Source organism: Merops nubicus, unplaced genomic scaffold (genome assembly GCF_000691845.1).
Source record: "Merops nubicus isolate BGI_N331 unplaced genomic scaffold, ASM69184v1 scaffold1603, whole genome shotgun sequence".
Classification (NCBI taxonomy): domain Eukaryota; kingdom Metazoa; phylum Chordata; class Aves; order Coraciiformes; family Meropidae; genus Merops; species Merops nubicus.
In genome coordinates this window covers 1-25,317 of record NW_008596709.1, presented here as the reverse complement: position 1 = coordinate 25,317, position 25,317 = coordinate 1, and the positions used below count along the sequence as shown (strand labels likewise).

Genomic DNA, 25,317 nt, shown 5'->3' with positions numbered 1-25,317 from the left:
AGGTCCAAACTCTCTCCTTCATATTTCCAGATCTTCTTAGTGTGAGACTCAGATGGCAGCAGGAGAGGAGCGATGAAAATCCAGATCTGTACATTCAATTCATGAATGTACATTCATTCTGGAGATGAGTGCACCATACTGCTTATTGCCTTGCTTCAAAATCAGAGCTGGAAATCCCACCTGCCTACTGGCCTGGTGGTTTCAGGGAAGCTGGAGACATAGGTCCAAACTCTCTCCTTCATATTTCCAGATCTTCTTAGTGTGAGACTCAGATGGCAGCAGGAGAGGAGTGATGAAAATCCAGATCTGTACATTCAATTCATGGTTCTGGAGATGAATGCACTACACTGCTTATGAAAAATTGTCACTACTATCACTCCAAACCTGTTTGTTCTCACTGCTCGCTACTTGTTTTGCATTCCATGTGCATCTACATTCTCTTTTCCACCAACAGCACAAAAAGACAGCTGTCCTCCACAGAGTTTGCCTGCAAGTTTGGCTAGTTAAAATCAACCAAAACAGGTTCTTACACAATAGAATTGGTTAGGAAACCTTTGCTAGAGGTGTTAATGCCTCTTTGACCTACAAAACCATGCTGTGCTGCTCTACCACTTGACCACCCAGAAAGACTGCTACAGTCCCAAGACAGGTGCAAGTAACTGCTGTCTGTTTTACTGTAGCTCTGCAGAGAACACAGCATAGAATACTAGATCAGTGACACAGCAGGAAAGCTCTTTATAATACCACACACATTCCTGCATACATTAGCAATATTTAGTTAGTAGTAGCTACACAATTTCTGCTTTTACTCATAGCACATCCAGCTGATGACACCATGCTGGTCCTGCCATTTGTTACTGCTGTGTTGTACAAAACCACTTTTCCAGAACTCAGAACTGGCCAACACCAATATTTACTCTGCCCACATACACTCTTCAAATGTTCAAATCCATAGACAATGCTATAGCTATATAAAGGACTGATCATATATTTATGCCCTTGTGCTCATCTGAAACTAATACACAGCATTTTATATGACTTCAGGCCCACAATGTAAAGAAGCCTATTTTCCAATGCAAAGTACTTGAGGCTACACACCCTCAAAAATTAAATTTACCACCATTAATTCTAATGCAGTTTAATACAATAATTTTATATTTTCTAAAATAATGACTAGTATGACTACTGAATTAAAAAAATGGAAGCAACTTACACTGTGTGTTACAAAATGCTCAATTTCTCTTGGTATTTCCTTACCACCATCTTATCTGTGACGCCGTCACCCACAAACAGATCATTTAAAACTAGTAATAACAAGCTATGTAATCAGCATCAAGATACCATCCATCACAGAAGGCTCAGCATAAGAACTGGGGTGCTTCTGTGTTCCTAATCTCAAAAATTAATATATTCTGACCTGGAATATGAGGCATTTCTGCTTTCTTCTCAGATCTTCTGAAACAAAGCAATGTAGGACTATTTATATAATTACTAAGACTTTGCCAAGTGCATCTGCAGCCTCAAATGTATGAAATTATTTACTTTGACATCAAAAATATTATTTCAGAGAGACCATCACAGATCAAATAACTGATGACTAGCTCTCATAGCAAAACTTAAGTCTTCTGCTTCCTCTTCCTTCACAGTATTCTACAAACGTTTCACCTCACCCCAGAAAGGGGAGCACAAAGATAAAAACTATTTCCCAAACTTCTCTCTTATCAAGGATCAGACAGTGACTTGCCAGACCTTCTAATTCCCTCTCTCCTCCTGTTTCAGTTTTTATTTCCTCTCCATTACCTCATCTCCTCCCTGTGGCTGTGTAATTTCCCCTCCAAATTAACAACTATCAGAGGCTCATTTCTGTGCCTTCAAGCTTACTGTCATCTTCCACCACAACCAAAAAACTAAAATATACTCTCTGCCTGCTAAACAGACCTTTGATTTTAGAATTCATCTGCCCTAGCTACACTCACTGTCTCCAGATCAGCGTGGAATATGACAGTAAAACAATCAATCTGTTTTACCAGGACTGTGCTCTGATGAAATTTTTTCTAAATGTCTTCGACAGTACAGATTTGGAAAACTTTCTGGATTCTTCACACAAATCCTAAATGTTCTTAAAGAATGAGAGGAAATCTGTTCTTTTGGCTCATGCAGCCCATTCTTAAGTGTTGCTCTTATCCATCCAGTAATTTCTTGTATCTTTCTCTGGATATTTCACACTCTCTTCTCACAGCTTTGCATTTAATACCACAAAGCTCTGCCCAGATCTCCTACTCCTTTCCCTCTGTGCAACTTCCCTTGCTGATGACACTCAGAGGTACTCAGAATTTGTCACCTCTCTCTACTCAATTTAAGTTAGCAGATGTGACACTTCTTACTGCCAACTCAGCTAATGCCCCTTTTAGCAGTACCATCTTCACACCTCTCCTCCTCCCCTCCACTCAGGAGCAGAACCTGCAAGTCATTGAAAAGTCCTCTCTCCCTAGGTAATAAATGTAGAGCTTCACCCTTCTTAACATTTCCAAAATCCAATTATTTTCCTCTGCATACGGACTAGAAAACTTGTTCAGCTCTCAATCTTCCATCTTTCCTTAAGTGGTGCAGTCTTCACTTCAGTCTGCTAAGCTCACCACTATAACTTCTCATTTGTTCTCACAAATCAAATTCAGAACTTGCTATCCTACCAGTAAACAATTTATTCTTTCTATAATCACTTTAACTTTGTCAGTAGTGTAACTCCCTGTATGTCTGCCACAATCAAATTTTGACTTCTGTTTCATACTACCTGGAGACACAGAATGCACAACCCACTACAATGCCACACTTCAAATTGCTCTAGCTGATAGAAAAAATGCAATGCTACTAGATGGGAAGTGTTGATTTTAATGTTTTATGTATCTTTTTCAGACAATTCAATTTACATGCCTACCTGCATGCTAAAAGCACCATTACAGTTAGAACAAAGAGCTTCACTTGGACAAGTTCAATAAAATTAAGTTGCATCTGATCTAGCAACACAGACAATGAAGCCTCCAGAAGAATTCATCTGACTGGTGATTCCAGATGCCTATTTTAGAGTAAGTGAGCAGCTCTGCAGCCTCTGTACAACTGCACTAGGGAGACCTCCACTGAGCACAATGGCTCCTTAGACAACTGAGGTCACATGCAGATTCTTGAATTTGGATGATTAAGCCAAGTCCAGCTATTGACTGTGATAAGGACTGGTTTTATTGGTAGAAAAGAATGTATACTGATAGTATTATGATGCAATTGGGAGTACCATCTGAGTTGGTCTTGCACATTTATTAAATCAGGAACTATCTCTGTTTTAAGAATCCTTGTTTCTGAAAGACTTGATAGATTAGACTGGAAGAATTTAAAATGTAATTGCACAACTCCAGTGCAAAATGTATTTAACTTCTGATGATTTTAAAAAAGAATCTGATTTTTTTCTGAAAAAAAGACTTATAAACATTGTGAAAAGCAACCTGGATTTCAGACACTTTATGTTTACACTTAGGATGAGATACGTGCCTTATATGCTACATGAATATACCTCCCTAAATTTATGCAGAAATATCTGAAATACCCAATTTGAAAAAGAAAACCCGTAGCTGGGATAGTTTCTTAAATTCATCCAACATGAAAAGCTGTGGCAAGGAGAAAGCAGCTGAAACACTTTAAAGGCAGCAGTACAGATGAGCTGAGTAATATACTTTCACTTATTAGCTTGCAGAAGCCAAACTACAAATATTCTCTCTGTAAAGAATTTCAAAACCTTGAAACTCTATTTGGACCCACACTTTCCTGCAAAACTTGGAACAGGAATTCCACACATTTTCTGCTTGTTTGTTACATTATATGTCTCTCTCAGTGGTTACTACCTGGATTCACGTAATCATATTTTGGTATCCAGATGTTACTGCATGATCCTGACTGCATTTTATAGTAAGTGAATAGAGGGCCCCTTGGGAACAAAACCCATTTTATCCCTAAATCAGGTAAATGAAAAAAGAGAAAATCAAGATTAAAAGTTCCTATTTCTCTCACTAGCTATACAAGGAGCCTTAGGTATCTAGCTCAAATACAGACATCCAAACCAGCACCACGATTCCCAACTAAAATGGCTTCTATTCATTTTCTTATCCTACCTCCTTTTCCTTCTCCTAACTCACTATGAAACCAGCCTGTGACTACTGAGAAAATAAGTACCCTTTTTCTTTATATTTTGAACCCCATTCCTTGTAAAAGCATGGTCAGTAAGGCTGAAAGCCTGTTCCACACAATCCCTATGATAGAACTATCTGAAATAGTCACATGAACAAAGTTTTTCTCTGGCCATCCAGGCATGCAGCAGATGGGACAAAGAAGCAACCTACAATGGAAATGGGATAAAAAAGGTTCCTGCCCTCACAGAAAACCTCTTGGGGCTTGTGGAGGAGGAAAAACAGTTTCAAGTTCAAGCTTTGCAGGGCAGGCTCTCACATTACTGAGTTTATGCATGTGACCCCACAGTAAGGACTACTTTCTACCATCCATTTGGAGAGGAGGCCTTTTTGTGGGTTTTAAGAACTACCCTTGAATTAAGATAGATACTTCCCTTTTTGAAAATCGTGCTCTTCTTACATCTTCCTGTAACGAATTCACAAATCTGGGCTGGATCAAGGTCTTAGATGTTGATTTGACCTAAGCTAAATGTCACACACTTTTGACAAAGTACAGACCACCCCACAGTTTTAGAGCTCCACATCCAAAGCAAGAACTAATAAGTAACTGTAAACAAATATACACACACAAAAAGGTATAGCTAACCTTTGATGTTTTTGCAAAGATGCCTATACCACCTCTGATATGCCTCACTCTTGGCAGCCTTCTCCACTGCTCTGGTGAGGTGCAGAGACACCACCTGACAGGTGTTGTGCCAGCACACCTTGCCAGTCCCTCATTTGAGTTAAAAGAGAAAGGTGCTAAAAGCTGAAGATACTACTGCATGAGAATAAATAAAAATGGCAGTGATAAAACCCAACAGAGAAGCAAAAACACAAACAGCCTGTTCTGCAGCTAGAGGTGTAAAACCTGTGTGGCAAAGCACACAATGCAGTCCCAGAGCACCCAGCAACAAACTATCTGTGCCTTCTGCAGGCTGTGAGCTGCTTCCCCACCATGCTGACTGAGAACTGCACATCAAAAGCATCTGCAGCTACCATCAATGTTATTTAACTTCACTATGTAAAATCTTAACTTTGATACCAAGGAATGGCCAAGTATACTTAAGTTGTTCTTGCTCAGGTAACTGTGCCAAACACTTAAAACCAGTGCTGAGCTTCAAGCTAAGACATTGTGCATTTATGAAGCCACTGAGACTCAGAGGAACCTCTGCCCAGGCGGCTCAGAGGCTCTGTACAATAAAAGGATCCGAGGCTCCAAGCTTTGGATGTGCTTCCACTTCACACATATTGCAACCTTCAGAGATGATTAAGCAGTAATTTTCTTTTAGATTTCCTAATTTTGGATTCTGATTTTTAAATTTTATTACTATTATATGCTCCAATTAAAAAGTTACTTCAGAAGGACAAATTAATACTTCCTGTTGCAGAGTATGCAGACAACTCATGACCTTTGAGAGGGTATGTAGTTGCTTCATTATATATGAAATTATCCTGCAAAAATCCACAGTGCTCCTTGTGTATACATGTGTAACAACAAACACAGAGAAAACGTTCCTATATAAAACTCAGTTTTAATCATTTACCATAAAATTAATTTAGCTTATCATAAAAAAATCAGCTTATCATTAACTGTTAAAATCCTGTTAATTTTATCTGTTATGTAATAACACCAATATTTTAGCTTTCAGTGATTCTCCTAATCCACTGCTAACATACATACCTGGCATGCCTGTAGCAAGACCCTGACCAAAAGCCAAAGCTGGATTTGCTGCTGCAGCTGCTGCCAGTGACTCTGCCTGCTGCCCCTGCTGCCCCTGGTTGGGAGTCAGCGGGCGCTGAGTTGCTCCAGCACGCAGAACCTGGAAAAGATTTCATTTTGGGAATACTCCACCTGACTGGTTTCAAGAACATACACATGCAAAGAATAAAAGGCATACACTCTTCTGCTGACGAGTGTGGCAATAAAATATCTGCCCTGCTCTGGACAGCAGAACTCATGTATGTCCCATCAGTGGTAACGAGTATAGTGTTCAGGAAGAAAATCTGTTAGTGATCCATTTATCATCTGTATTATTTACTAACTGAACACTTGTCCTTCCCCAATCAATGCATTTGCTTACATTATTTTCAGGCAACTGAATGATATAAGTCTGATTACTTCAGAGCTTGCAGTAACTTATCTAAGTAATTAACACTACACTGCCTGAACAGTGCTGTAAAAAATGCACCCACTAAGTTTTAAAAACTCACATAACACTCCATCACCACGCAGCATGGGATTATTTTATTATGTTCTGGCAGAGTACCTCTGGGAATCTGACTGAAAAGCCATGTGAATTCTTGCAACTACTCTACTCCTCTTGGGTAAAATAATATTTTCCAGGTCCAAAATAAAAGGCCAGTACAATTTACAGTATATCCCCACAAAACATCTTATATACGATTTGCATAAATTTTATATTAATTTTATAGAGAAAGTGAATAAAAAACACTGAAGAGATGGTTGACATTCTGTTACCAATGCAGTCAACTGACAATTAATAATCAGGAGGAAAGATGCACCTGAATATCCAAGCAGTGTTGTAGCTACTCTGGAGCTTTACAGTAACTAAAAAACACTTCTTAAATGTATAAGAATGGCATTGAAATTAACCATATTGCTAGTAAAAAGAAAAAAAAAATATATGTATATGTTTACAATCATTCATAACATCATGAGAATATTTGGGTTTTTCCTTCACGGAAAAATATAATTTGTTTATACTGAAAATCATATAATGGTTTTTGAGGTGTCCAGAGTAAAAACAGAAAATCAGCAAGTTTTGTAAGTTACTTAAAGAAATGGAAATTTCAACAAGTTGTTTTAACAATTGCATACTCTTGATTTACTAAGGCAAAACCAACATATGGCACATGGTGATACTGTTAACAATTATTCTGTCACAGAAGAATATGTAGGGCAATCTCTCTTCCCCATGAAGCAAAGAAACTACTGATAACATTTCTCCGATTTTTAAAGAGACAGAAAAATGTGTAATATCCCCTTTTTCAGCTAATTAATAAAAACGCAGTTCATTTTTTTCCCAAGCTTAAAAGAAAATATCCTCATAGAATTACTACAGCATCTCTTTTCATCCCCTTGCACTGGCTTTTTAGGTTAGTTTTTAGCTGTACATTAATATTTGAATAACCGTACAGGCTGCATTAACTAGACACAAACATAACAGCACATTAACCTGAGCTAAAGGAACTAATTTTAATGTGTTTGATGTTAAAAATTTGGACTGTGAAATAAGATGAATATTTAGTATGCAATAAGGGAATTTGTAAAGACAATGATAGTCTTTAGACAATCATTAGACAATGTAAAGAAATTGAGAATTTTTAGTATTCATTTATTATTTGACAGAACACTAACATCTCAACTATGTAAAAATTTCTAGAAGCTCATCTTTTATGTTGAAAATGTTAAAGTAAAGCTTTAAATGCACATCTTTTTATGAAAAACATACCGGTTGCTGTCCCTGCTGTGCCTGTGAAGCTGCTTGCTGATTTGCTGTGGTATTTGCTGCTGCAGCTTGCTGCTGAAATAAATTGGCTGGATACACCCCCCACGGAACACCATAATACTGAGGTGGAACCACAGCAGGACCTAAAACCAGAACACACGATTATTCCATCTATAGTTAAAATAATTCTTTATATTGTTTGTAGCATCCCTCATTGATCTATCTTCTGAGAATCAAAACAAATCAGTACTAAAAACCAATGAATCCCCACACAGGCCAAAATGAGACAGGAACACAAATGGGTTAATTTAAAGGATTCACATCACACCATAACTTCTCCATGAAAGAATAAATACCCTTGTGAGACTCGGGTGAGACAAAGGAAAAAAAAATTAATCAAAGTCTGTATACCAGAGAACATTCAAATCAGTTTCCACGGTTGGAAAAAAAGATCATTTCAGAATATAGCAGAATGAATTGAATTCATCCTCCTGACAGTGATATCCTGAGACTTTGATCATCTGTTATTCCTCCTTTATAAGCAAAGGAAGCACACGGAAACACAACTACTGCCTCTGCCTCCCCTGCCTACTACTGCACACCCTTTGCAGTGGGCACACTTACCTCTTCCAGTCTACTCAAAAAGAATCTGTAGACAAATGAGATTTCTATCTCATTGTACAGCAAATATAAAGCATTCTGTACACATGTATTTTAGTTCTTTCTACTGCCTTTCCTGTGAAACCACCAACTGGAGACTTTTTTCAAAGCATCATGCTCAGGTCTCAGCACTAGCTGGGAGGTGAACACTCAGCAGTGTTGTCTCCCAGAGATATCTACTTGTCCAGGCCTTTTAGCGTGCTGGAGACCATCTTTACTCTCATGCCCACTAGGAATGAGAAAACCTGGAATTAGAAAATTAATGCATCGAGTAAAAACATACAAGGAAGGGCAAAGCCACCTTGCCTTCTGGAAATACCAGTGATGTCAGATGAAAACAGATTAAGGACAGACATTTTTAGAATGGAAGAAGCCTAACTCCCATGTAGCCCAGTGTAAAGAAATACTCAGAATCCATATATAACAGCAACTGAATCCCTTTCCATTCTAGTTAAACTTTTAAACCGGCAGTATTCATTTTCTTGCCAGTCCCTCCTTCCTAGAAGTACATTTATAGAGAATAAAGAGGATGGATTTCAGCTTTTAAAAAAAAATAATTCAGTAAAATCATCAAGACAGACACCAGAAAGAAAATTACCTGCTAGGGTAGCTGCTGCAGCTAGTCCAGCTGCAGTGTATGGGTCAGTACCTGGAGGAGCAGCACTGATAATGTATGGGTTTGGCACAAAAGCAGCTGGAGCCAAGCCTGCTGAGAATACGCCTGCTACAGTAATAAACAGAGTTTAATTATAGCTAACATACTTAGCAAGCATCACCATATTCAAATCAATCAAATCACAAAGCATATCTGTTAAAATCAGAGCTGCCTGTACTCTGGAAGTTTCTAAGAGCAGGTACACCATTACAGAAATCACCACTTCTGTGTCTTCTCACCAGTCCTTCCTTACTAACCCCAAGGCCTAACAGCTTTGTTTTGTTGGATCTACAGACTCCAAGGGAATTGGTCTCATATATATATGTACCCACCCTTATTCTAGAAGGGATTATTTGAAGTGGAATTTACTTTGCCCAACTTTAACTATCTAAAGTTACACTAGTCTAACCAAATCTGTATCAGACAGATCATCTAGAGCCTTCAGTGAATGAGCCAGATAGAATGAATCACCTGCTAGAGATACAAATCTCTTTTCACTGATACTAGGGAAAAAAAATCTAACCAGATAGCTTAAATCAGATACCTGGCTTTTAAGCAGCCAGTTATAAGACACTAACTTCAAAAAAAACATAAATCCAGATTCGATACAAGGATTGTAAAGGAAGGAGGTAAGTGAAGAAACTCTGTCATCAAACAGACTCAGTCAGGGTCACATACTTTCTCCAGCACGGAGGCAGCAACTAGGCCAGCAAGCAGAGCACATCAAACTATGTTCTGTTCCTCCTTCCACATAGGAGGCTTCTTGTTAAATTTCTATTAATATGCCTATCAGAAGAGACTGCATTTCACTGGGGCAAAATACAGCTGACTGCTCACTCAGCACTCTGTATGAAGTAGGGGCATCTCTGCAGTTCAGAAGGCACACACAGGCAGAAGACAGGACCTGTGGACTCACAAACATATCAACCTGCCATGCTTCCTGCTCCAAGACTGTATTAGCTACACAACAATAAAGAGCTGCCACTTTTAAACCCTAGCTATAGGCTGCTGATCCCTGACTGAATAGACCTCACAATCTAGCTAAACAAGGCAATGGGAAAAATTTAAAGTCACCATGTTGCAGGAGAACACAGACACATCCCTTTGGAGAAGCTACTTCCTATTTCTGCTTGTCCTGATCCTGAGAGCCCTTTTTCCCCTCTAAGAGGAAGGGGACATGCACACACCTCAACAACCTAGTGGTGGTGTACAACAAGGGCATGGACCTTTAAACCTTAGTGTCAGAATCTGAGGAGCTCCCTTCCTTAACTAAGGAATTAGTTCCATGTGCATTGCAGCCTCCCTCACCCTAAACACACAGTTCCCCAGAGCAGCAGACAGTGCTGTCACTGAAATGCAGCCTCCTTGCTGAGCTGCCAGCACACTAAGAGCTATATGCTTTTAATTCATTCATTTAATCACTTTAAAGGGACAGAAGAAAAAATGCTTGCTAAAGAATTAACTCCACCACAAGGAAAGGTACCTGCAAGAAGAAAGAGCTATCTGTTTAAAAGGTGCCACTAACAATGAAGAATGGATTAATCAACACAGAAGTTTGATTTCAAAATGTTACTATAGAATGGTTAACTGGATTATGAAAAATACTAAACTGCAATGGAAAAAGAGAATTGCATATTTTTGTTCTTTTAGGAAATAAAGCTGGTGTTTCTATCAATAGTTCTAGCAGAAAACTTTTTTTACTGTTTTCTCCCATCAAAATTCAACTACTGTGCTATACGAGTAAAAACAATTTTATTTCTTTGTATACAACAGTTCAAAATAGGCACAAATTTACACAACAGAAAACTTTCTCTAAGGACAGGACAGTCTTACGCAGTCATTCCGAGTAGTTTTCAGGAAAACTGCTAAAATGGGCAAATTGACCAGTATCCATTTGAAGCAGAAACCCGTGGGTAGAACTGAAAGGGTTATACCCAAGCCACACCCCCACATTTTGCAGGGACACCTGCTGTACCTGACTAAAAGCTCACCTATATGTGGCTGCTGAGCTGCAGCCAGTGCGTATTGCTGCTGCTGGGCTGCTGTTAACTGCTGAACAGTCAGAGCATTAGTCCTTGGGAAAAGCTATTGGGAAAGAAAAAAAGATGAATTTCAAAAGTCAGGGCTGTAATATACTGGGTTTTACTTACAAAAAAATAGTTTTAAAAAAACATCTACCCTAATAAGATATTGAATTCCAAAATTATGCACCAATATTATTGTAGATTAAATACACATTCACTTGCCTTTGACTAAGTCACAGACAAACAGAATTAAATGCATTCTATTATCAAAGAGGATAATGCACAACTTAATTGACCAGTTTGGAGTGTCTTCAAGTCCAGTACTAACCTGCTGCTGAGAACTGTAGTCAAAAAGTCCTACAGTAGCTCCTGAAGAGTCCATTTGTACTTGATTGCCAGGATAGTCAAACTGCAGAGAATCAAGACCAACTTGTTCCATGGCATCTAGATTCTGATTTTCTGGATTTGAAAATTCTTCTACCAGAGGCTTGTGGGCTGCAGGATTGGGAAGTGGACCTAACCCTTCTGTGGCGTTGGGATTGGGGCCCAAGCGTTCAGCTACTTCTGTTGGGGAGGCTTGTCGGCTTCCAGGGGTGCGACTGTGCAGGAGAAATGCAAGACACACTCTTCAGTCTCAAATAAAGCTCTCCATGGACAGAGCACAGTGTTTCTATTTTAAAAGAATCTCTGAACTCAGAGATTTTACAAAAGGGAAGTGACAAACTGATTTTAACAATTATAACCAGCATGCATTGATGGCTCAAGATAAAGGACACATTTCATTTCAAAGCATAGTTTTATTTTTTGAAAACTTCAAGACTACACAGCTCTTCAAATCACAGTGAGAAAAACAAACTAATCTTTGAGGTGGTTCTGAGTGAAATGGAGTGAGCTCTGGTCACCTGTAACTTGTGGAATGGCTCTTTACTGCATCTTGGGAATGACAGGAGTTATTAGAAAATGTATTGAACAGAAATTGGGGGGGGTAAGAAGAAAAAGGAAGGTAAGTGCATTCTCATGCCAAAGGAGAAAAACAGACAATAAAACTTGCAAGTGAAAAAGACAAACAAAATACAGCAAGTACCTTCCACACCTCAAAATTACGTAAAATGGACTCGCAACTGCCTCGTTTAGAATTTGATTGAAATATTTCATTTTCTACACAACCCATTTAATAGACTACACTACACCAGGTGACAAGCCATGGAGAGAAAAAAAGCATTCCTGATATAAACCCTTCGATTCCATCTTGGTATCCCTAAAAATAAATACAGCCTGCTTTTGCAGAAGATTATCTTCAGGATGGAGCAAAACAGAGGTGTTTGGTTTCTGGGACAATAAGAGAGTGATATGGAGCTGGAAATCCTGCACTGTGCCAAACACCTGGAAGTTCATTCTCCAAACATGAAGGGCTGCTGAGATGGAGACAGCTACACTTCCACATCCGTGCAGGGGATGAAAATGTAGTCAAAGCCATCGACAGAGCCTAGGCAGCAACTCAGCTGACCTGTCACTAGGTGTCTGCTTCAGGGTACAAGCAGAATTGTTCTCTCACCTCCACTGCCTGCATTGATTACCTCCTCACTGACTACAGGGGAATTTCTATGTGCTTACAAACACTTACAGGAAAACACCTTAAGTGAGATGTCAACAGGTTCCCATCCTAAACAGATTCCCCATCCTGCATTCTGTTTCATTTAGGGTACCTTAATTAGGACTGGTACCTCACCTTCTGTGTCACAGATTTTTGCCAGTAAAAATTGGTAGGATAAACAAAGTCAGCTACTAGGAAGGAGCTGGGTGAGAACCTATGATCCCTTAACAGCATTGTAGTGTTGGCAGAACTCAATAATTATACATTATTTCTCAGGAAACATTCAATTTCCAGTTAAACTTGCTTTATTTGTGTAAACTGTGCTCAAATACCAAATGCCCTCTTGTAGGATGAAACTACACTTAGTCCAGCAGTACACTGCCAGACCAGTATGGTACACTGCAAATTCTAGGACAGGGACACAGCCTTAGTACTACTACCTGTTCTCCTCCCTCTTCAGGGCTCCAAAGCTGAACTATCTCTGTTGAGCAGAAGATTAATGCAAAGAAATCTGCTAGTACTTATGTATGTGTTGATACCAATTCTACAGACTGTATAGCTAGAAAGCAGCTGTTCAGTGAATTTATTCAACAGTACCGTGTATCTATTACTTTAACAAAGTACTTCAAATATAAAACAGTTACACTATATTTGTTTTATTCCAACCACCAACCTTATGGTCATTTCTAACATGCTAGCTACCATCTAAGCATCCCAGCTAGCAACTACATCTTGCTCAACGCTTCAGCATAAAGCCATTTAATGTTCCTTATTCTTCTCAAGTGACATGCAGTATCAACAAAATGAAGAACAAAAGGGAGAAAAGGCAGTTATTTCAGTACACATTTTAGTTTAAAAAAAGCTGTAAGTACAATAAAAATACAAGGAAGAGGACAGGACAAAGTTTTCTGTTAATACTTATGTTTACCTAACATAGGTTGCTCCTTATATTAGTGCTGTTCTGTTGCTATAGTTAAAGTTGTGTCAATACTTCAATTATAAACCTCTGTTTGGAGGGCTTTATACCACCCCTTTATACAGCCTATATAAATTAGATGGCCTTACTTATTTTTTGAGAGGTTTACTGGCTTTGGATGCTTTTTTGCACTTGCATAATTTTTTTAAAAATTTCTCTCTTTAAATAATACAAAAGGCATTTTGCAAGCAACTATTTCAAAATTGGTAAAAAAAAAGTGGGATAAAATTTATTCTGCATTTTCTACACAGAATATTGAAGGTAACTTTATTGTGCATATTGCAGCATGCATCCAAAAGGAGCTAATTTGAGCTCTTCAGTATGCTTGATACTGTAATTTCTTCAATAATATGCCTTGACTGGAGGAATTCCTCCTTAGCCTCAGGTAAACACATTTTTTTTTAAGGATAGGAAATACATATGGGATTCAAACATGCACTTCAATATACTTGTTCAGTTATGAACTAATTAAACCACAAGTATTCTGTCATGTTCATCACATTAAATTACAACCAGCACACTAGTTTTCTGATCTTGTCAGTTCTTCTGTATGACAGTTACAAATGCATCACAGTCATTTAAAAACAAAGATTAGTCTTTTTAAAAATATCCAATTTAAAAAGCAGATTGGTATTAAGAAAAAACAGGGTGGCTGTGCTGTCACACAGGAGTTCATAGTTCAAAAGCTTGAGCTTGGTGCAATTTTTTTCCCCTAAAAAACAAATAAACCAACCAAACCAGACCACCACTCTCTACTGTGAATAGGGGACATTTTACTATGTGAATAGGGAAATACATTGTTTCTCCTTAGTCAAATAGTCTCTATATAGACTTTTGTGGGGAAATAATGTGTTAGGCTGTGGTATCGACTCGCAAAATCAGAAGGAAAACTAAAATTCCATAGGACTACTCTCTACAACAACAATCAGACGTAAAAGTTATAGAGTATTAAAAAGAAGCAGAGAAAAAATAATTTAGTTTGAAATTAAAAGGGTTAAAGTTTTCATCCCTCTAATTCAGCACATTTTGAAGGTACGCATTTACTTCGAAGAATTACTATATTCAGATGAGTTTGTCTCATGAGAAGTGACACACACATTAATGACATCCTACGAAACGTGGCACAGTGGGAAAGGGAGGACGTGAGGGAGGAAGAATCAGTCTGCAGCTGGGTAATGTTTAAAGCTGACACACAAACCAGAACTGTAATAATGCCCTTAAGAGACATGCTTGTCTTCTTGAGAAACAGTTAAAAGCTTACTTAAAATCTTTGCAATCGGCATCCATTCCATTTGGCAAACCTCTGCCATTTATTTTAGTAACATCCTCATCATCTCCTTGTTTAAGATCTCTGTTTTTGTCCTCCTCAAATGGAGAAGCCTTGCCTTTCTGATCTCCTTTCTCAGGTCCATCTGTTTCAGCATCTCTAGTGCCCTGAGGAAAAAGAATCTGTTTGATTCTGAATATTGAACAGAACACAATAGGAGCACCACAAGGTGACCTAATTCTACACTACAGTGCACGTAAACAATACAAACAGTTTGTTTTCAATGAAATTGCATTTGGTGGGTAACTTGGTCACCAAGTTTCAACCACATGCAATTAATAACTGCCAAAATGTGAAAAGGAATGCCAAGATTTATAATGGAAGAGCTAACTCAACCTTAACTATAGCCGTGCTGTTAAAGCAGTAACACTTCAAATCAGATAAGTTTACTTTTTACTATTAAAACATCTTGCAGGAAAGAAACCCGTATGAAAACAGAATAGGAAGAAGTAGAAAAAGCTCACCACACATTTTAAATTAAACTATTTGCAATCTTTTTTCCTACTTTCATTTAAAGGTGTTAGGAAAGTACTTTAAGACAGCTATTTAGTCAAAATTCCCAAAACAATTCCCTCTTCTGCCCCCTCCAGCCAAGGAAGACAGACAGATAGCAACGACACACCTCCTCTTCTAAAAAGATTTAAGAAAGAAAAATGGAGAAATAGAGTAGAAAATACAACCACATCAGACAGTAAGAGCACAGTAGGAAACTAGGCAAGCTTAACACACCGCATTACTTACAAAAGCTCCTTTCCTAAACCGGGAATCCAATTTATCAGCTGGAGAGGAACTTAACACATATTCTACCATGCTCACTCCAAGGCCACCACTTTCTGATCGTGGAGACAACACAGCATTTACTTCACTGTTTCCATGAAAACCCTGTCCAGGCTTTCTCTGTACCATAATAGGTTGGGACATAGAATGGTCTGTTAAAAAAAAAAAAAAAAGAAAAAAAAATTAAATACAACTTGTAATGGTTTTGCATTTCATTAGAGGCAATATTAAAGAATTAATAAATATGAATTCCAAATCTCAGTTTCAAAAGTTTTATTGGCACACAATCACCAGTCCAGTATATGTTTTCACAATTAAAATAAAAGAAAAATCAAATTTAAAATTAAAAATGTATAATATTCATTTATGTTTAGTGAACATGACTGATTTATACATGGAGATACAGACATATCTCTCTCTCGTTCACTTACGAGGAGTTCCCCATGCAGTCTCTCTCCACTCATCACCAAGGAATATCCCTTTTTGTCCATCTTTTGCTGAATCATCAGGTTCCCAAAACTTTTTGGCAGGTAAAAGCTGTTCCAAAAGACAAAACTATTTTATTTAAAATACACTTACAAATCTGAAAAAAAAGAAAGAAAAAAAAAGAGGCAATGCTATTTAGAGAATTCAAATAATTCATTTCAGACACCAAAGTCAGCTTTACATAAGGAAGCACGCACTGCCAAGGAGTAACCATAAACACTTAACAGTTATGCTGTTACTGAAGCTGCTGCTGTATAAAGAAATTGCTCAAATGCCCTCAACAAGACTGAGATTCTGAAGTTATGAGATCTAGGATACAGAAATAGAGGCAAGAAAATCTCATCAAATGAATCCCTGTGTTAAACCAAGTCAGTCCTCTCAGGAACTTTAACTAACACTGCCTTCTCTCCACCTGGCCTTTAATGTTATCATGATAACCAGAAACAGCAGCAGTTCACTGTAGAGTTCTGTTCACTTAGAAATGCAGCATCTTCCAAATTTTAGAGAGTGACTAACACAGATCCTGGTAAGTCAGACCTTTTAGGATCACCACAATCTGCTGGCTATAACTCTGACATTCAAATGTGAATTCCTCATACCAATGATTTCATTTAGCTGTATGATTTGGTTTTTTGGTCACTACTTCAGGTTAGACCAGTATCACTTCTTGTGCCATCTTTGAGGACAGAAGACTTAGTGCAACATGACAGAAGCAATGCACCAACAAAAACAACCCAAATGTCAGCACTCTTTTTGCTTTCATTTTACTACTTTGTCTAACTTTCACCCAACTCATCTAAATCATCTCTATTTGTCTAAGTTTCACCATCAGTAGCAGCACAACAGCCAAAATCTGCACGACATTCTCCCTTGAATATGTAATGAAACCCCTGTACTCTCAGACTATAACATACTTCACAAGGTTCATCAACTGAAGACAGCATCATAATGCATCATTTTGCAAAATGTAATATTCAATTAAAAATTTTGTGAATTTATAAAAAAAGCTATCAGATAAAAAAAACTAAAAAAAATCTTCTCAACCCCACATGTGCTTAGTTTGAGCCTTGAGGAAACTAACAAGACGGTTGGGTTGTGGGTTTTTTGTTTTTTTTTTTTTTTTAGGTATTTCTTAATGTATCATTGAAAGAGCTTGTGAAAACAGCTTAAAGAGGAGATGAGGTTGCAATTAACAGCCCACAATATTAACACTGTAGCAGAGGCAACAAGAGCTCCTCTGGAGTAACCTGGGGGTTGCAGATTGTCCCTTTTTCCTGTGCTGCCCACACCTCTTACAAAAACAAGTATTTTCACTAACTTGCCGAAATCCCTGGGTTCCTTACACAAATTCATAAACACAGAAGGACTCAGGGTGGAAGATGATCAAACAGCCAAAGCTCTGCTGAACTAGAGGTGAGCCTTATGCTTGCAAGAGTGCTGTACTGTTATGACCTGCCCTGAAAGAGATGCCCATGTTCTCAATGCACGGGAGAACCACCGCCCATATACTTATCACATACATATAAACAACCCAAACAACCTGGCATACTAAGGGAGCATCTTGAATGTTAAGTTTACCCTGAATTTAAGGGATGAAGTTAGCCATCAGAGGGCAGAGAAATAGATTAATGGAATCTTGCTATTCTGGTACAACTACAGCAAAAGATCATATATTTCAGTTCAGCCTGTGCAATCTACTCATCCTTTTTAGCTTTATATTGCAAATCTGTGATGCTACTTCTCTTTAGGATAGCAGTAGAAGAGAAAGCAAGCATTTCATGATATCTGTGAAGCCTTGGTTTTGAGAAAGAATATCACATTGTTTTAAATGCAGCCTAAGATAATTCAAGTTTGGGTCCAGTTGAGCTAGAAGAAATACAAAGTGAAGGTGTCACAACCTCACACAACCTTGTCAGAATAATACAGATCAAGTAATACTAGTGTCCTGCATGTCATAAAATGAGCAATACCTTGAAGCACACTTACCCTGAAATGAGTAAATTCCAGTATCAGACAGGTGTTCAGACAATACAATCTTATCAACAATAAGCTAAATTAGAGCAGAACACACTGCAATACTGGGTTTGACTCTGAAACTCATTTGAAGCATTTCTATGAGAGGAAATAAAAAACCTCTCCACAGGTACAAAGCAGCAATAATCCTCACTGTGAAAGTACAGGTTGCTCTGAGGGGATTTTGTTGTTGGTTGTGGGGTTTTGTTTGTTTTGGGTTTGTTTGTTTGCGGGTCTTTGTTTTCTGTTTTTGTTTGTTTGTTTGTTTTGTTTGTTTTGGTTTTTTTGTGTTTAACTACATACCCTCAAATTCCAAACAGATATGTTCAAATGCTTGCCATCTTCATATACTCTGGTACACAAAGAATATAGAATATCTTCAACAGAAAACATAACACATCATCTCTATCTCAAAAGGTTCAGTTTAAACTGCATCCTACTCAAATATCCAACAGGTTTGTACAAAAAAAAATTTCCACACAACAAAGAAGTCCCACAAATATTTAAGATTTCTTTTCAAGTTTACAATTTTACACCTCCTTGAGGGCCAGTAATTTATATTTATTGTTTATTTTTGACAGGTGACAGATATGACATACACTATGCTCTTTTTTGAAGGGATATTTTAGCTACTGGCTTTTCATATAAATGAGCAGCCCTGGCAGCTGTCAACTATTTCATTGTGGAATTAAAAAAACAAAACAAAACAGAGCACTTCTGAGAAAAACTGAACAAGTGTGCTCCTCTTCAACAGACAAGAAAAAATAAAAACCCACAGTTAATTAGTCCTACTGAAAAAGACTTCATCAAGAGGTCATCACAAATACATACAAGTAGCTAAACCCATTGTGCTTCACCCTTTGATAATGTGCATTTTGCTCAGTATTTCCTGTGTTTAATCCAATAAAAAAGAAACTTCAGAGATATATCCAATCCCAACTCAAAATAATGGAAAAGATTGTCATATCTCTTATTAAGCTCTTCCAACAGTACACTAAAAAGTGTCTTTCTCAGTATCAGCACTGATCCTGTTATGTCTCTGCCAGAGGAACAAAGCCCTTTTCTATGCATAGATAATAACCATTTATGCTAAAGCTGCCTCTTAACCAGCTCCCTGATAAGTAACAGCACAGTCTCAATTACTGGCTCTTGAACTAAGGATTCTTTTATTGTTTTTTTATTTCTTTTTAAGATCAGAATTTATTCCTACAGGGGAATTCCTACAAGCTTCTACAATTTCTCTGAAAAAAGTTTTGACCCCAAAATGGATACAGTGTCCCCAGAATGAAAGCTGTGTGCGCTCTGGCCTTGTAAGTTTCTGTAAGAACAGACATTATCAGAAAGATTTTGTTTTACATATTCTGTTTGGCCATTAATTTTATGTATGCCTGTATTAGGTCACATTAAAGGTTCTGAAGCCCACAGTGGTGGCCCCAAATCAGCAAACCTGAGAAACCAGCAAGCCTAGAGAAAAGAAATAGCATCACGTGTCAGCACTTCTGCAGAATATTGTCAGGACCTTAAGGGTCACGACAGCTTTAGGAAGCCAGAGCCAGTAGCATCATCGGCGTTTAACCATTCCAACAGCTAAAATTTTAGGAGACATTTAGAGAAAGACACCTGCAATACAGCAGCTCTCTTGCTAACAGAACTCTAGTCTGTTTCTCTGCAGAATAAATTAGAAAACTGCAAGAGAAAGAGATCAGGAAAGCCACAGGTCTGGCTGATGTTGTGCTGTCCTATGGCTGACACTGACTGACACCAGGCTCCATCCGAATGCAGCTTGGATGGACAGCTTTACAGGAGGATTCCCAGCAGGTACTATTTCCAAAATGGGTTATGGTACAATGACAACAGATCTCATACTGTATTCCTTTACATGAGTGCATGGGAAGTAGTACTTGCTTGAGGATTAATAGTCTTGATTTAGCAATGATGTGACAAGACCTAACAGGCTCCTAATGCCAAGTACTGATTCCCAGTCAGAAACAGGGGGAAAAATAAAATCTATGAAAAAGAAATTAATTTCAGAGAAAAATCTATCCAGACAGAGAAAATGAGGAACAGAACAACTTTCCAATAGCTAGAAGCAGATCAGCTTGAGACGACCTTTCACACCTTCCAAAGCAGAGAAGGGGCAGCACGTTAAGACCATACAACTACCAATTCCAGCTTACAAGTGCATTTACAATTACATTTCCTTTAATATTTTGGAAGGTTATAATCCAAAATAACGTTAAAAAAGTAATGGAATCTATTCCAGAACTACTTTATTGTTGTAGAATACATTAAGAAAATTACTGAGTAAGTCAAGCTAGCTAAGTGATCCTAATAATCCTGTTATTACCTCAAAATACCTGGAAGATACCATTGAAATGAAAGACATGATAAGCTAGTAAGTGCAGGGTCACAACACAGCATTGATTTCTGATGCTATACAACCCTACCAGAACTGCCTTTTTGTCTGTGTGGTTTTCCAGTTGTGCTTTGTTTGTTTCTTTAACATCTTCACAGATTCACATAATATCATGAAACCAAACAAAATCCTAAATCTATCTAATCCTTCCTGAAAGGATGATCTGTATGAGCATTCATATGTATCTCCATTTAATTCCCAGGCATTTGTGCCATCCTTCACTTGCACTGCTTTCAATCTCTCAGAGTACTTTGTGGGTGGCAAAAGAACAAACATCAATATGAATTTTACCCATCCACTCTATCACACTGATGGAACCTTACTAAGATCTTTACCCTTCTAAAGCTTTAAGAGCCTGTTTGCAAGAACACAGCTTCATCTATTATTGCCTTTTCAAATGGGAGATGGTTCAAACAAGTCAACATGGAACTCTGGATGAAGCAGAAATTGCTGAAAATCCAACTGATTAGTTAAATGCTTCATCAAAGTTAAAAAAAAAAAAAATAGTAAGAATAGCCATGTCTCAACCCAGAAACATTCAGCAACTACAACATGCCATTTGTTTTTCATCAGTAAATCATGCTTTCCACAGACATTACAGTCCTAATATCAATTTAAGAAAGTTAAGCTGAAATACGGTCACTGGTTCAATTATTAACTGAATTAGGTAAATATCCAGCAAGACAAAAGAATATTTGAAATCTCAGTCCAATGTGAGCTTACTTCATTATCATGTCCTGTTAGGGCAAGTAACCCTCATGCATGGTGATTACTTTCTTAACAGTTGAGAGAAGTGTTTTTGAAGGAGCTACATCATCCTCCGTGACCTTAACACACACACACACCCCAAGTACACTGACTTAAAAAAAATTAAACAATCTGAAACAATTTTTAGAAGTCCTTCTTCCCTCTAGCTAAATTATATAATAGCACTCTTCACTCTGGTTAAAATAATCTTTTAAAGAATAATTATAAGTTAAGAATAAGTTACTGCACATTTCTGCTACAGTATCCCACTTTCTCTGGACCCAAACCTTTGTCAGATCCCAGCCTCCTTGGCTTCCCAGAGGTAGTAAACAATCATTTCACTAGCTTAAGTACCATGACACTGAAAACACACCTCCTTTAATTGAAACTGCACAAGCTTTCACACAAATTACCCTGTCACTTCCCCAAGAGCATCAGTCATTTAGTAAGACTGACAAAGTAACACAGTAGAAGTCAACACCTATCCCAGAGTTCCTGCAAAGTACTTAGTTTATCTTCACCTTGGAAGAGAAACCTTCAGATGCCTGAAAAAAACAATTTGGTATTAAGAGAAGCTGTGTGCTTTAACCATATTATTTTAGACTTCTGAAATTGTATCAACATTTCCAAATGATCAAGTGTATTTTCAGTCCCAAATATTTACCTCTCCCATTCCCCGAGATTCTAGGGCAAGAGCCTGAAACTCATGATTCATCTCATCCACAGATCGGACCTGCAGGGGGGAAAACAAAAGAGCAATCTGTCAGCCACATATATTTTCAAAAGCTGAGTTTGTTATGCTCCACAAGATTTCTGATGATTGAAAGCACTCACAAAATTTGCTACTCAGTCTAGGCTGAACATGAGTTTATATTTTGTGTACAGATACAGTGAGTGACCAGTTTAATGAACCATGCTAATATAATGACATGGAAGAAATTCTGAGACTTAAAAATTCCCATCTTTCTATATCTGGATGGATATCACCCACTGTGGACACAACAACCCAGATTACAAAAAAAAAAAAACAACCCTGAAATTCAGTACTTGGCTGTACAAGATCCTTTGGAAAGGAGACGAGCTGCTACACACACTGTTACTGATGACACTTAACAGCAAAGAAAAAGCTCCCAAGGCAGGTCACAGAAGCTACCAGCAATGTGTTGCTTTTAAAACCTAGACACAAACTGTGCTTCTCCTGACTTCTCCCAGGAAACTGCACTCTTCCTTCCTCGCCTGCTGCCTTGGTTGGTTTGTGGGAAATGTGAAAGGTGTATTATTAAAGCCAGAGTTGCTGTTCCAACAAACCACCTGGTTTTCCATGGCAGGCAGGCACGACGCACTGGGAGCATTTTTGCCTGAGAAAATGGTTTCCACAAAGAATTTTCAAAGCCATGAAAAGCTTAGAAAAAAAATAAAAAAATAAAAAAGGGAAATTCAGAGTTGTTTCTTCCCTTCTTTCACAACAGTGAGATGCAACATGGTAAAGTGGTAAAGTTATTCATGTTCAAAGTAAAAGTAAAGTTTCCCTTGCAATACCAGTCTTTCCCGATGAGTTAATTTCACCTAGTTATCAACAAATAAACCAAAGATCACTTTTCAAAAAATACTCAAGTATACTCAAATCCTAAGCAAAGAAAGAGTCTTGCGCTATTAATAGTCTGGCACAAGCAACCTCTCCAATTCCTCCTTAGCATTGAAAAAGTGTTAATTACCTGTTAACAGATACTGTATTCTCAAAATTCTACTCTCCAAATGTAATTATTGTCCTATAATAATTATAAACCATTTAACTGCTGGCACTGAGTGTCCTTAATTTTGAGGAAGAAATTTCACAGATAAAAAAATATTTCCTTAGAAAGAAAAATATTTTATTTATGGTAGATTATGAAACCAATTCCCAACAACTGCAGTGAGCTACTGAAAAGCAAATTTAGTTTCACAATGAATTACAGGGAGGGGGGTGAATCAGCTCCTTGCCCTTTTTATTTCCAGTGTTGCCGACATTAAAATCAAACTAAATTACTTAATTCTTTTAAAAACTGAAAGCAGACTTTCATGTTTCCTTCAAAAAGCTAAAGACTTTTCAAATGAATTTCAAAATTATTTACAATTTCTGTGAAAGAAGCCTTTTTAAATCAGCTCAAATATGATAATCAAATCTATGTGCACGTACATAGAAAAGTTAATTGTAGAAGAGGAATAATTTATGAAGAAAAACTGGAAAATCGAAATTCAGAAGTCTTCAAACCTTTATTTCAATTTCTGAAACCAGTATTTCTTCCACAGATGGCTCAGTGTTATCTTGCCATAAGCCACTGCCCATGCTGAAGCCATGCACTTCAGTTTCAATTACAATCAAATAGTAAATTAGGCCTCAACAGGTGGTTTTGATCTAACAGGATCTCCAAACAAAATTTGTAGCTAAAGTTTGGCAAACAATATTTATCATAAATACTACCCAAATCGATGTTAGATAAAAACCAAACAAACCTGAAAGACTGAGAAATTTTGCAGTGGTTTTTTTTTTTGGTTGGTTGGGTTGTTTGGGTTTTTTTGGGGAGGTGGGGGTTTGTGGGTTTTTTTGCTGTTGCTATAGGGTTTTTTTTTAAATGTTTGGTTGGGAGGTTTTGTTTGTGTTGCTTTTAGTTTCCTTTTTTAAATCTTTGGTAGTGATTTTGCTTGGGTTTTCTTGTTTGTTTGTTTGGGGGAGGGGGATGTCTGCGGTTTTTTGTTTGTTTTGGGGATTTTTTTGGGTCTGGATCCAATACCAAATGCTTACTCTTCACAGTTTGGCAAATTTCAAAAACACAGCCACATGCACTTCCAGTCTCTAAGAAAAGACAATGCAAGAATCCAGGTAATAACAGAGCCAACTCCTTTTTCTTCCTAAGCATCAGAGCCAACTCCAAGAAACTGAAGTTTTCTGAAACAGTAAATAGTCCTTAGTATACTGAATGGTTTTGCTCACTGGCCCCTTTCTTAAAACCATGAAATTTAAGTTAGTGCTATCTATTGCTACGAGCAGCAAGAGAAATAATATAGCCCTTTTACTGTGGCAATGAGGGTCTCCATTTCTGTTTCCACCCAGAAGAGCAGCCTGCAAAATCCTGCCCCATATCACTAATAGATGTTTCAGAGATCAGTTTACAGACTGCAGAAAACACAGGCAGCACTAATATCATCTCGAGCAGCTCAGCTCAGCAGTGGTTGCCCTGTCACTACAACAACAGAAGAAAACATCCAGGATGACAAGCAAGCCAGATGCACTACATGTAACGGCGTGCCCTCTGCCCGAAGGAGAGCCTTTGGTTGCAACCATCTGTATTACCAGGAAGTTTTATTTTCTCTAATTCAATGCCAACATTCACCTAATTCACATACTCCAGAAATAAACTTTTCTTAATACACACCTCAGATCCAGAACACTAAAATTCTCTGTTTTCATTCATTCTGTGCCATGTGGAATAATTCATAAATCAAAGAGGCCTATGAAGCATACTGCTCAGCATTCACAATTTTTCCTGGTTTAGGTTGATTACATCTTTTTTTCTTGTTCCTCCTTCCCTCCCACTTTGAAGATTCCTCTTTCTCCATTTACCACCTACCTGCTTTTGGGATTAGTTGCAAGTTGAACACTAATAAAGTCTTTGCAACTAAGGGAAGCTGGCAACAGTTCCAAACTTTTGATACACATCGGATCATTCCACAAAGCTCCCAAATTACGCACAAATGGATACTAAACACCAAAGAAGTCTTTGAAGTGTAACAATTCCTCACACACTGCTATTAGATAGAATAGCTTAAGTGTATCCGTGAACTTTTCCCCTTTGACACAGTGATAGAGAATTCTGATTTTTTTCCCCTTCCCACAGAAACTAGATACAACAGCATGTATTACTCTATTTTTCTTCACAGTATTAAGAACGAGATTTTAACACACAGTAAAAAAAAAAAA

At 37.8% G+C, this 25,317-nt stretch overlaps 1 protein-coding gene across 5 annotated transcripts in view; it reads right to left on the bottom strand.

The window, feature by feature from the left end:
• LOC103769261 (pumilio homolog 2) overlaps positions 1-22,092 on the bottom strand; it is a 45,146-nt gene extending 23,054 nt beyond the window's left edge. For 2 of the 5 annotated variants that reach the window (XM_008936441.1, XM_008936443.1), the window contains exons 1-9: positions 22,024-22,092; positions 16,129-16,234; positions 15,662-15,849; positions 14,855-15,027; positions 11,352-11,622; positions 10,991-11,084; positions 8,943-9,068; positions 7,688-7,827; positions 5,896-6,034 (exon numbers count right to left, since the gene is read on the bottom strand). In XM_008936441.1, coding sequence (XP_008934689.1) covers positions 5,896-6,034; positions 7,688-7,827; positions 8,943-9,068; positions 10,991-11,084; positions 11,352-11,622; positions 14,855-15,027; positions 15,662-15,849; positions 16,129-16,234; positions 22,024-22,074 — 1,288 coding nt within the window. In that variant the 5' untranslated portion in view covers positions 22,075-22,092. Of the gene's footprint in view, positions 1-5,895; positions 6,035-7,687; positions 7,828-8,942; positions 9,069-10,990; positions 11,085-11,351; positions 11,623-14,854; positions 15,028-15,661; positions 15,850-16,128; positions 16,253-22,023 lie in introns of all 5 variants that reach the window. The other 3 variants (XM_008936444.1, XM_008936445.1, XM_008936442.1) reach the window with 2 other exon arrangements.
• Between the last annotated feature and the right edge of the window lie 3,225 nt (positions 22,093-25,317).